Genomic DNA, 12,062 nt, shown 5'->3' on the forward strand with positions numbered 1-12,062 from the left:
AAAAATAAAACCTTAAGCTATCTCGTGAATGTGACTTAAAAGAAGTTCTGGGATTTACATATTAATAAACGGAAACCTGCAACCCATTCTAAAAGATGAAAGACTTGACAGAAATCTAGGTTTATTTAATACATTATTTCAGTTGCATGACTGTAATCTTTTGCTATAATTTCTGTGTCTTATGGTCTGATCCACAGCTACCTGATGAAGGAACAACGCTCCGAAAGCTAGTGCTTCCAAATAAACCTGTTGGACTATAATCTGGCTTTGTGCAATGTACACCCCAGTCCAGCACCAGCACCAGCACCAGCACCTCCACATCATTTGAAAAGTGGTCGGGGAAGGACAACGAGGTGATGATTGGTTGCTTGCCACGTCAATCGCGGTTTGTGAGCCCGCCTTTCCGCTGGGCGCGAGCGAGAGGGTGGGGGCGGCGCTTTGTTTGTCCCGCGAGGGGAATGGGCGTGAGAGGCGGCGCGAGCGGCCGCGAACCGTCGCTGCTAACGGTGACCGGGAGCGCGCGTTAGCCAGGAGTGGGGGGAGGTGGTCGGCCCTGGATTTGGCTCTCGTTGTGCCCGGGGTGGATGAGTTGCCTTCGCTGTCGTTGTTCGGCCGTCCCCTTGCGATGAAAATGGTGGAACCAGTGGGATTCGTGGAAGCCTGGAAGGCTCAGTTCCCCGACTCTGAGCCGCCCAAGATGGAGCTAAAGAGCGTCGGCGACATTGAGCAAGAGCTGGAGAGCTGTAAATGCAGCATTCGGAAACTGGAGCTGGAGGTAAACAAGGAGCGGTTTCGCATGATTTACCTCCAGACGCTGCTGGCCAAGGAGAAGAAGAGCTACGACAAGCAACGATGGGGTTTCAGAAAGTCCACGGTCCTAATGGAACAAGACGATGAGATGCCTCAGGACTCTTTGCATCATCATCATCATCATCCTGCCTCTGGGGAAGGGGAGGAACCTGCGTGCCTCCCCGGAGAGGGCAATTCAAAGAGGCAAACCGAAGGGGTAGAGGGGACGATAGACACCAGAGGTGAGATGGAAAGCTCACCAACCAGACAGAGGGCGTCCTCAACGAGGAGGGCGATCGCAACGCCAGAGAGGGACCCAGGACGAGGTTTCAGCCAAGATTGTGAACAGATTGAGAAAAAAGATAAAGCTGGAGCTGGCACAAGTGTGGCTGCATTGAGGTCCAATTTTGAAAGAATCAAGAGAACCAATTCCCACTCTGCTGGGGATGGCAAAGGTATGGAAAAACCTCTGTATGTCAATGTAGAGTACCATCATGAAAAAGGATTGGTGAAAGTCAATGACAAGGAGGTATCTGACAAGATCAGTACAATTGGGAGTCAGGCCATGCAGATGGAGCGGAAGAGATCATTACACTCTTTCCCCAGTACTGTGGGATCAGTGGACTACCGCAAGCCCACATACAGAGGTAGGTCAACAGACAGCAACTCTGGGTACGACCCAGAGTATGATGACATGGATCTGAATCCTAGATTCTTGAAGGATAATCTTATTCGTGCCACTGCCAATGGAGGCAAACCTGACAAGGAACCTTGGCAGCAAGAATTCCAGCCATATGAAAGTGTTTATATTGGTGGAATGATGCAAGATAGTGATAGTAAACCCAGTGGTGTCTTGAGAGACTGTGGAAGATTTCAGAGCACGAGAGATCATGAGAAACATCTAACATGGCCTCGGAGGTCCTATTCACCTGGTGCTGATGATGTTGGTGGAGGGTATACTCCAGACTGCAGTTCAAATGAAAATTTAACTTCAAGTGAGGATGATTTTTCTTCTGGCCAGTCGAGTCATGTTTCTCCCAGCCCCACCACCTATCATACTTTTCGGGAAAAAAGTCGGTCTCCCTCTCAAAACTCGCAACAATCTTTTGATAGTAGCAGTCCACCCACCCCACAGTCACAAAAGCGACACAAACACCAAGTTACTGTACAGGAAGCAATGGTGGTTGGTCTCAGGAAGTCAGGACAAATTTGGACAACTGAAGCTGATCTTGCCCACAGGAGTACTGAAGAGGACAGTTTCCATGGAGACCCAGGTAATCATGTTTTCAACTGTTGTTTTCTGAGAGAAAATTAAAAATAGAGGTAATAAACACACAAACCATTGAAGGTGAGCCACAGATTACACTTTTTTACACTATTGGTAGCACCTAGTATTTTGCAATTCAATTTACAACTATTGTTTTTCTAATAGTGTTCACGTTTGTGTAGAGAGTCCAACTAGTCATAATGTTAACTCTGTTTCTCTCTCCACAGATACTGCCATACTTGCTGAGTTTCTCTGGCATTTTCTGTTTTAATTAAACATTTTCAGCATCAGCAATATTTTGCTTTTAGTATAGGTTTATTGACATAAGAAATCTTTTTAACTATTTCAATTTATCATCAGTCTTGAAACCAAAGCAATGCATGAGGAAATATGCACGAATTACAAATGTTTTTTGTAACTGAATGAATTGTTAAGATTAGTGTCTGATCTGTAAGGGAAAAGTAAAATTCAAATATTGAGTTATTGCTGGTGGGACTCTGTAGGTTAACATGAACTAATGGACTTTGGAGCCATTGAATTCAAATCTGGTTAATTATGTGTTGGAAATAAACATCAAGTAAAATGTAGTACCAGATATTCTCAAGTACGTATTAATGTAAGAATGTTTATAAATTCAAGGAGCAGATGTGATTGTGCAACTGCTTTCCCTGAAGATTATTAGTTACCTTTTCCACAATCTGTTTGTCAGTTAAGGAGGCACTGTTATTTCCAAAGGATTGCAAGTGCTAGTCCTGCTTTGGAAATACGTGTGCAGGAAGCTGTCATTTCTGCTACAGTGTAAATGTTTACAAATTGAGTTGGCAGTATGAGGTTGCATTAAGGGTATGTGTTTTTGAGCTTTTCAACCAGGGTGTGGTCTTTCTTAAGTTTTATAAACCCACAACATTGATATTCTTCTTTTCTAATCCTACAAAATGTTTGAGTGATCTTTTCATTACATTTAAAATCTATCGCATTGACATTAATGTATTTTTTTTATATTGCATATTTTTATGAATACCACGATTACCACTACAGGGCTTATTGATTCTAAACACTTTGGTTATTTCTAGTCTTGGCTAAACTACATTCATCTACTTCATATAGTTTCATTCAGTAGTGCTTCTTACTCGTACCCAAAATTAATTCATTGGGGGAAATAGTTAGCCTGCCCCACAAAGGTTGTGCTTTCAGGTGTCACATTGTTGCATAGGTGAAACAATATTTTTTAAAACAACTTGCATTTAATTTATATAATGTGTTTAATATAATAAACTTGAACATAACACTTTACAGAAATATGACAAAGTAAATTTGATGTGAAGCTATGAAATGTGTTAGTGGGACAGACGGTCAAAGTCTTGGCTAAAGAACTAGGTCGTAAGTAATGTCTTAAAATAAGAAAGAGACGTGGAGAGGTTGATGTAAGGGATTCCACAGCTTCAGGCCTTCACTGCAGTAAGCTTGGCCATTGGTGAAAAAAAATTAATATTTGGGATGCTCAGGAAGAGCCAGAATTAGGACACCTCATAGAAAATTGTGGAGATGGAGGAGATTACAAGAGTCCGAATAGAAATTCAAAATCAAAGTTGAGAATTTTTCAAACATGGTTAAGAGCACGGCTAATTGTGAAAATGACTTGGCGCAAGTAGGAACCCAGGCAGCAGTGTTTTGGGTTACCTCTGTTGGAGGTCTGTCAAAACTGCATCACAATGGTCAGCCAAAGATAACAAAGGCATGAATAAGGGTTTCAACAGCAGGTGAGTTGAGGCAAGACCTGGTTAATGGGAAAATGTTATAGAGGCGATAAAAGACAGTCTTAATGATTACATAACTTTGAGCTCTGGTTGTAAATTTGCTTGCAGAGCTGGTAGGTTTGCTCTGACATTTTGTCACCATGATAGGTAACATCATCATTGAGCCTCCGTGGACATGCTGGTGTTCTGTCCTGCTTTCTATTTATGTATCTTGGTCTGTTAAGGTGGGTGATATCATTTCTGGTTATTTTTCTCAGAGGTTGGTAAGTGGGGTCCAGATGGATGTGTTTATTGATAGAGTTCCGGTTTGAATGCCAGGCCTCTAGGAATTCCCGTGCGTGTCTCTGTTTAGCCTGACCTAGGATGGATGCATTGTTCCAGTCGAACTGGTGTCTTTCTTCGACTGTGTGTAAGGATACAAGTGATAGCTGGTTATGTCTTTTGGTGGCTAGTTGGTGCTGTTGTATCCTGGTGGCTAGTTTTCTGCCTGTCTGTCCTATGTAGTGTTTGTTGTAGTCTTTGCAGGATATATTGTATATGATGTTCGATTTGCTGGTGGTTGGTACAGGGTCCTTTTAGGATCATCAGTAGCTGTTTGTGTGTTTGGTAGGTTTGTGGGCTGCCATGATGCCAAAAGGTTGTAGTAATCTTGTAGTCATCTCCGAAATGTCTTTGATGTATGGTAGTGTGGCTACAGTCTCTGGGTGTGTTGTCTTCTTGTTTGAGTTTATTGTTTAAGAATCGGACGGTGTTTATTGGGTACCTGTTGTTGAACACGCTGTATAGGTATTTTTCTTCTCCTGCTCGTAGTTCCTGGGTGGGCTGCAGTGCATTGTGGCTCGTTTAAATAGTGTCCTGATGCAGCTCTGTGTGTGGGTGTTGGGATGATTGCCCCTGTAAGTTGAGTATCTGGTCTGTGTGTGTTGCTTTTCTGTAGATGCTGGTCTGCAGTTCTCCATTGACCAAAGAAACACTAGATGAACAAAGGACATAAACACCAGACACCACCAACTCCATCAGCAAGGTCGGCATTCTCAAGCTAGTAGATCTGTGCCTCACTACCTACTTCACCTTCAATGACAAGACCTACAAACAAATCAATGGGACACTCATGGGATTACCAATATCAGGATTCTTAGCAGAAGCAGTGATGCAGAGACTAGAACGAACAGCTCTCGCCATGATGCGTCCCATACTTTGGGTCCACTATATGGATGATGCCTTTGTCATCATGAAACGGAACAAATTAGAGGAAACCTGCAATATAATTAACAACATCCTTACTGGTATAAGGTTCACCAAAGAGGAAGAGAATAACAACAGACTCCCCTTCCTAGATGTCACAGTGGAATGAACAGTTAATGGCGAACTGTGGACCAGTGTCTACAGGAAAGCAACACACACAGACCAGATATTCAACTACCGGAGAAATGATCCTAACAGCTACAATGGAGCTGCGTCAGGACATTATTTAAATGTGCCACCACACACTGCAGCCCACCCAAGAACTATGAGCAGCAGAAGAAAAATATCTGTATGTGGGATGCACTGTCTGCAACAGTTGTAGACTTGTCAACTTTATGGGCATTTAAATGGTCATTGAATAGGCATATGGACGAGAATGGAATAGTGTAGGTTAGATGGGATTCAGATTGGTTTTACAGGCTGGCGCAACGTCTAGGGCCAAAGGGCCCGTACTGCGCTGTAATATTCTATGTTCTGTACTGCGTATTTAACAACGGGTACCTGATAAACACAGTCCGCCGATTCTTAAACAATAAACCCAAACAAGAAGACACAATATGCCCCGAGACTGTAGCCACAATACCATACATTAAAGACATCTTGGAGGTGACTACCAGACCACTCCAACCTACAAGGTAGCCCACAAACCTCCCAACATACTGAAACAGCTACTGATGATCTTAAAGGACCCTGTACCAACAACTAGCAAAGCGAATGTCATATACAAAATACTTTGCAAGGACTACAACATACACTATATCTGACAGACAGGCAGAATACTAGCCACTATGATGCACAAACACCAACTCGCCACCAAAAGACATAACCAGCTTTCACTAGTATCCTTACACACAATCGAAGAAAGACACCAGTTCGACTAGGACAACGCATTCATCCTAGGACAGGCTAAACAGAGACACACACAGGAATTCCTAGAGGCCAGACATTCAATCCGGAGGTCCATCAATAAGCACATTGATTTGGACCCCATTTACCAACCTTTGAGACAAAGAACCGGGAATGATATCACCCACCTTAACAGACCAGAGTACATAAATAGAAAGCGGGACAGAACACCAGCGCTTCAGCAGAGGCTCGTTGATGATGGTGACGAAACGTCTGAGAACAAACGTACCAGCTCAGTGAGCAAACTTACAACTTGAATCTCAACCTGAGCTACAAATTTTCTCAAAAATTGCAGTTTGAGCTCTTGGTGTAATTTATGACATCAAAGTTTCGAACAGTCCAGACTGACAGAGGGCCAGAGTTTGTAGCTGGGAACATAGTCCAGAGACAATGGCTTTGGTAGTTTCAATGTTTATTTGGAAATAAGTTTTGCTTATCAGATATCAGGACCAAATGAGCAGTCTGTTAATTTAGCAGTTATGGAGAATTTGAGAAGGATGGTGCTGAGGTAAAACTGAATGTTGACAGTATGGTTATGAAAACTAATACCGTGCAATTGAGTTGACTGAGAACAGCTTGTAGATACAATATAGGAGAGGATCAAGCTCTATCTTTGGGAATACCAGAGGTGTTGATGTAGGAGCAGGAAAAGGAACCATTGTAAATAATGCAGTTATGATTGGATAAGAATGTGGAACAGGTGAGGGAGTCCTGTTCAACTGCATGATGATACATTAGATGAGGATGATGTGGTGTGGTGACAGGTTGCGATGGATAACTGGGAGTAGTTTACCTTTAGTCACTGTCACATTTGTAACTCTGATAAGAGCTGTTTTGGATTTTGTTGGGGTGGAAACATGTTTGGAGAGATTTGAGCACAAAGTTCTTTAAGACCGTAAGATGTCGGAGCAGAAGTAGGCCAGTCAGCCCCTCGAGTCTGCTTTGCCATTTAGTGAGATAATCCTCAATTCCACATTCCTGCCTATCCCCATAACCCTTCCTGACTGTCTATCTCAGTTTTGAATATACTTAACCATCAAGCCTTGATAGTGTTCCGTGATAAAAACATTTACAGATTTATTATCATCTGAGAGAGTAAAATTCTTCATCTGTTTCAAATTGCTGATCCCTACTCTGAGGTTATAGCCTCCAATCCCAGAATCTCCCAAAAGCAAAAGCAACTTCTCCATATCCACTCTGAAGCCTGCTAAGAATTTTGTATGTTTCGGTAAGGTCGCCTTTCATTCTTCTAAATACCAATGAGTACAAGCCCAACAGACCCATAAGAAAATCCCTCCTTACCTTGAATCAACCTTGTGAACCTTCTTTGGACTTCCTCAAATGCCAGTATAACATTCCTCAAATAAGGGGACCAAAACTGTTCACAGTATTGCAGATGTGGTCTGTCTAGGAGCTTCTATTGTTTTAGCAAGACATCCCTATTCTTATACTCCATTCTCTTTGAAATAAAGGCTAATTGTCCATTTGCCTTTCCTATTACCTGCTGAAGTTATGTTAACTTTTTGTGATTTATGCGTGAGAACTCCTAACTCCCTCTGTTGCAGCTTTCTACAAATTTTCTCCGTTTAAATAATATTCAGTTCTATTCTTGCATGCTGAAGAGTAAGATCTTGCATTTTTCCACATTGTATTCCACCTACAAAATTTGTGCCCATTTGTTTAAACTTTATATCTCACTGAAGATATTGTTTCATCCTCTCCGCTTGCCTTCGCACCTATTTTTGTGCTATCTGCAAACTTGGCTATTGTATGTTTACTTGTGTTATCCACTGCATTAATATATTTTGTAACTAATTGTGGTCCCAACACTGAACCTTGTAAAGACCACGTTAATTAGAGGTTGTATTCTGAAAATACCCCCAATTTCAACTCTGTTTTCCATTGGTTAGCTAATCCTCTAACCATTAAATAAGCTACCTCCAACACCATGAGCTCATATCCAAGCAGCCTAATCTTGTGGTGCCTGAGTAAGCACATTTTGGAAATTCCAATATATTACATCTGCTGGTTCACCTTTGTGTTCTACTTGTTAGCCTTCTCAAAGAATGCTGTTACAGAGGAATCTCGATTATCTGGCATTTGATTTATCTGAATATTGGATTATTCGGCAAGATTGCAAGGTCCCGATGCTTGGCTAAACTATGTTATAGGAGAAAGTGAGGACTGTAGATGCTGGAGATCAGAGCTGAAAATGTGTTGCTGGAAAAGCGCAGCAGGTCAGGCAGCATCCAAGGAGCAGGAGAATCGACGTTTCGGGCATGAGCCCTTCTTCTATGTTATCCAGCATTCGATTAACTAAATGAAATACTCCCAGCCTGTGTTCTTCGGATAATTGAGGTTCATCTGTATATTTGTCAGTCATGATTTTCCCTTAATGAAGCCATGCTGACTTTGTGTATTATGTATTTCTGAATGCTTTACTATGACTTCCTTTATAACAGTGATGACTTGAGCTAACTGGTTGATGGTTACCAGTTTTTTTTTGCCCCCCTTTTTTGAAAAAGGGTGTTACATTGGCAGTTTTCCAGTCCTCTGCAATGTTTCTTTTCCCCAAGGATTCTTGGAAGATTATTGAGACAAATAGGATCGGACTGGGGTTGGGGGGAGAAACAGCATATTCCAGGATTTTGAGTGGAAAGGAAGTGGTGGTGTGATAGCTATCAAGGGACTTGGAATTACAGCAAAACTTTTATTAACTGGCACCTGTGGGACAGGGGTGTGCAGGTTGATCAAATATTCAGTTTGATCAAGTGGTCCACATAATCAGTGTAAAGGCACATGCTAAGTAATAGAAACATAATGTAGGGAGTATACACAGCACTGTTATACTTCATTTATGGAATAAATCACTTAAATAATAATGCAACTTTGCCTTAAATAAGGTTTAATGGCAGAGAGCCTTCTCACTCGGACCTTCCACTGGCTACTTGTGGTACATCAAAAATCGTGGTAGATCATGTATTATGGTAAACCTCTGTATTTCAGGTATATAATTTTTGCTGGTTCGTAAGGTGCCAATTAAAGCAACGTTTGCTGTAATTGTGAATGTTTTGTGGAGAGGCATAATGACTCCTACTTTAAAGGGAGAGGAAACCATTAGCACTGTCAGTTATTATCTGTACCAGGTTAGTAAGTTGTTTGGCGTTGAGTTTAGTGAAAATGGGGTAAGGAGTAAAGGAAGTGGGTGTTCTGGACAAGATGAGCAAGGACAAGCTGCAAGGGAAACTAGGAGAGAAACTGGAAAGAGGTGAGAGTTTGTGGCAGGGCGACCATTAGAGGATGTACAGAAAAGAAGTTATCTTGCATTTCTTTTGCAGGAAGATCCCAGAATAGTGAGCAGTTTTCACAGGGGCATCAAAAACAAAGGTTCAGTTGAATGTATCTGTTATAAATGAAACATTTTGATGCATAGAGGACTGGTGGCTAGTTGGTGTGGTTTTGAAAGTGCAGCTGTATATCAATTGGGGGATAACTTTCTTCCAAGCATCGATACAGAAAGTGATAAAGTGGAGGATGTGGGTGGTGAATTGTAGAAGAAGGTGATCAGCGATAATTTTGTGTGTGATGGATACAGTGGGAATATCAAGACCATGTGAGATGATGAGGTCAAGAGGTTGATTGTAGATATATCGTGAGGAATTGGAATTTACTTGGGAGAGAGATTTAAGGTGGATGGAGGTTTGAGAGCTCAGAGCAGTTGAGATGGAAGTTGAGTTCACTGAGGATAAAATGTCATTTGGTGCAGAGGCCAAGAGAGGAGAGCATGAAGATGCCTCAACGATACCTCTATCATTTTTGGATGGGTGGAAGAGAATGTGAATTTTAACTCTGGTGAGGAGCTGGGACAAAGTGAGGGGATGCTTAAAGGACAAAAAACATGCCAGAGGAGCAGGGTCAGGTCAAGGTACAGTTTGGTAATAAGTGCTGTTTCATTGCCATGTTAGGTCTGGAATGGCATCAGCATCTCAGCAGTTCCTGTCAAAGCCATGATGTTGATATTACCATAACAGTAAAGTCAACAAAAGCTTTGGTCTGGATGCAGGTGTGAAGAGGGCTGTGACAGTGGATCGGATAGAGTCCACAGAGTTTTCAGTGGGAGGGTTTAGTTGAACATGAAGGAAATTGGGAAGGTTTTCCCCCAGTGGGCACCTTGGCTGATAAACTTGGCAAAAGTGGAATGAGCATTTGAGGTTGTTGCTTGTAATAAGCCACGACTAAGTATTCTCAGTGAGCCTTCCTGAAGATGCCAAGAGAGGCTGTTCCAAGGAGGAGTTATGTCTGAAACTGCTGAAAGGTAGTGGGAAGGTTGTGGAATACTGAAGATCAGATTTGAGAATTGGATTGGTAGAATATGCCCGTTGGGTTGGTGAAGTGGCCTGTTGGTTTAGGGGTATGATTCTCGCTTTGGACTGATGCAGTAAGTGCGAGAGGTTCAAATCCCGATCGAGCCCCACACAATTTATGGGTGTGTGGCTGTGGTTAGCACTGCAGCCTCACAGAGCCAGGGACCCCGGTTTGATTCCCACCTCGGACGACTGTCTGTGTGGAGTTTGCACGTTCTCTCAATGTCTGTGTGGGTTTTCTCTGGGTGCTCTGGTTTCCTCTCAAAATCCAAAAGATATGCAGTTCAGGTGAATTGGCCATGCTCAATTGCCCATAGTGTTAGTTACAGTAGTCAGGGTTAAAGTGTAGGGTAGGGAAATGGGTCTAGGTGGGTTATTCTTCAGCGGGTTACTGTGGACTTGTTGGGCTGAAGGGCCTGTTTCCATACTATAGGAAAACTAATCAATATCTGAATGAGAGCAGTGGAATTTGACAACAGAAGGGGGTAAAGAGGGGGTAAAGAAAAGTTATTATGTGATGGGATGGATACGTATAGAATAAGGGTGCATAACTTCGAATTAAAAATTGTTCACATGTCACACAAAATAAAGTAAGATCTGAAACTCTTTTGTTTTTCTTCTTGGAGTTACTTCCAGGTTGGAATATTATGTGATGGGATGGATACGTTTAGAATAAGGGTGCATAACTTCGAATTAAACTTAATTGTTCACATGTCACACAAAATAAAGTAAGATCTGAAACTCTTTTGTTTTTCTTCTTGGAGTTACTTCCAGGTTGGAAGGAATTTAGTATTTCAAAACTGAGTTTTTTAAAAAAAGAGGATATTTTAGGGTTGCTGACCAAGGTAGATGGATGAATTTAAGATGTAAATCTGTTTGAATGGAAGCAGATACTCTGTGGAATGAGGAGTCTTGATTCTATTTATGTGGCAACTCACTTGATCTGGAGCTAGAAATTTGCAGTTGCTTTTGACCAAAATTATTTGCAGTTGCATGTTTTTAAATTGTGTCCATAAAGAAATAGGTGGAATTAACGGTTAAATATTACAAGCATTATGTAGACTTTAGACGACTAGTGAGTATTTACTGATCTACTTAAAAGCATTGTGCAAATATTAAATAGTGGCAGATTCTTTAGAATACTGCAGTCACCCATCCTCCAAATAGTCTCACTTATTGTGTTACAGTATATATTTATAACCCTAATTTGTTTTATGCTTAACCATGTTGCTAGGATGTTACTAAATGATCATGTACAATGTTCCTACAATATCCACTTGAAGTTGCCAATTTAGGAGAAGTTTTGTGGACTGGGTGTGATTGGGAATTTGATAGTCAGGGGCACAGGCATTTTTGTGGCCACAAGCGAGACTCTAGGATAAGACCATAAGACATAGGAGTGGAAGTAAGGCCATTCGGCCCATTGAGTCCACTCCACCATTCAATCATGGCTGATGGGCATTTCAAGCATGAGCCCTTCAGGAATTCCTGAAGAAGGGCTCATGCCCGAAACGCTGATTCTCCTGCCCCTTGGATGCTGCCTGACCTACTGCGCTTTTCCAGCAACACATTTTCAGCTCTGATCTCTAGCATCTGCAGTCCTCGCTTTCTCCTGATGGGCATTTCAACTCCACTTACCCGCATTCTCCCCGTAGCCCTTAATTCCTTGTGACACCAAGAATTCATCAATCTCTGCCTTGAAGACATTTAGCGTCTCGGCCTCCACTGCACTCT

At 42.0% G+C, this 12,062-nt stretch overlaps 1 protein-coding gene across 3 annotated transcripts in view; it reads left to right on the forward strand.

The window, feature by feature from the left end:
* The first annotated feature begins 378 nt into the window (after window positions 1-378).
* LOC122562879 (breakpoint cluster region protein-like) overlaps window positions 379-12,062 on the forward strand; it is a 477,748-nt gene continuing 466,064 nt past the window's right edge. The window contains exon 1 of one of the 3 annotated variants that reach the window (XM_043716190.1): window positions 379-2,063. In XM_043716190.1, coding sequence (XP_043572125.1) covers window positions 626-2,063 — 1,438 coding nt within the window. In that variant the 5' untranslated portion in view covers window positions 379-625. The remainder of the gene's footprint in view (window positions 2,064-12,062) is intronic. The other 2 variants (XM_043716188.1, XM_043716189.1) reach the window with 2 other exon arrangements.

The sequence above is a fragment of the Chiloscyllium plagiosum genome, chromosome 25 (genome assembly GCF_004010195.1).
Source record: "Chiloscyllium plagiosum isolate BGI_BamShark_2017 chromosome 25, ASM401019v2, whole genome shotgun sequence".
Lineage (NCBI taxonomy): Eukaryota > Metazoa > Chordata > Chondrichthyes > Orectolobiformes > Hemiscylliidae > Chiloscyllium > Chiloscyllium plagiosum.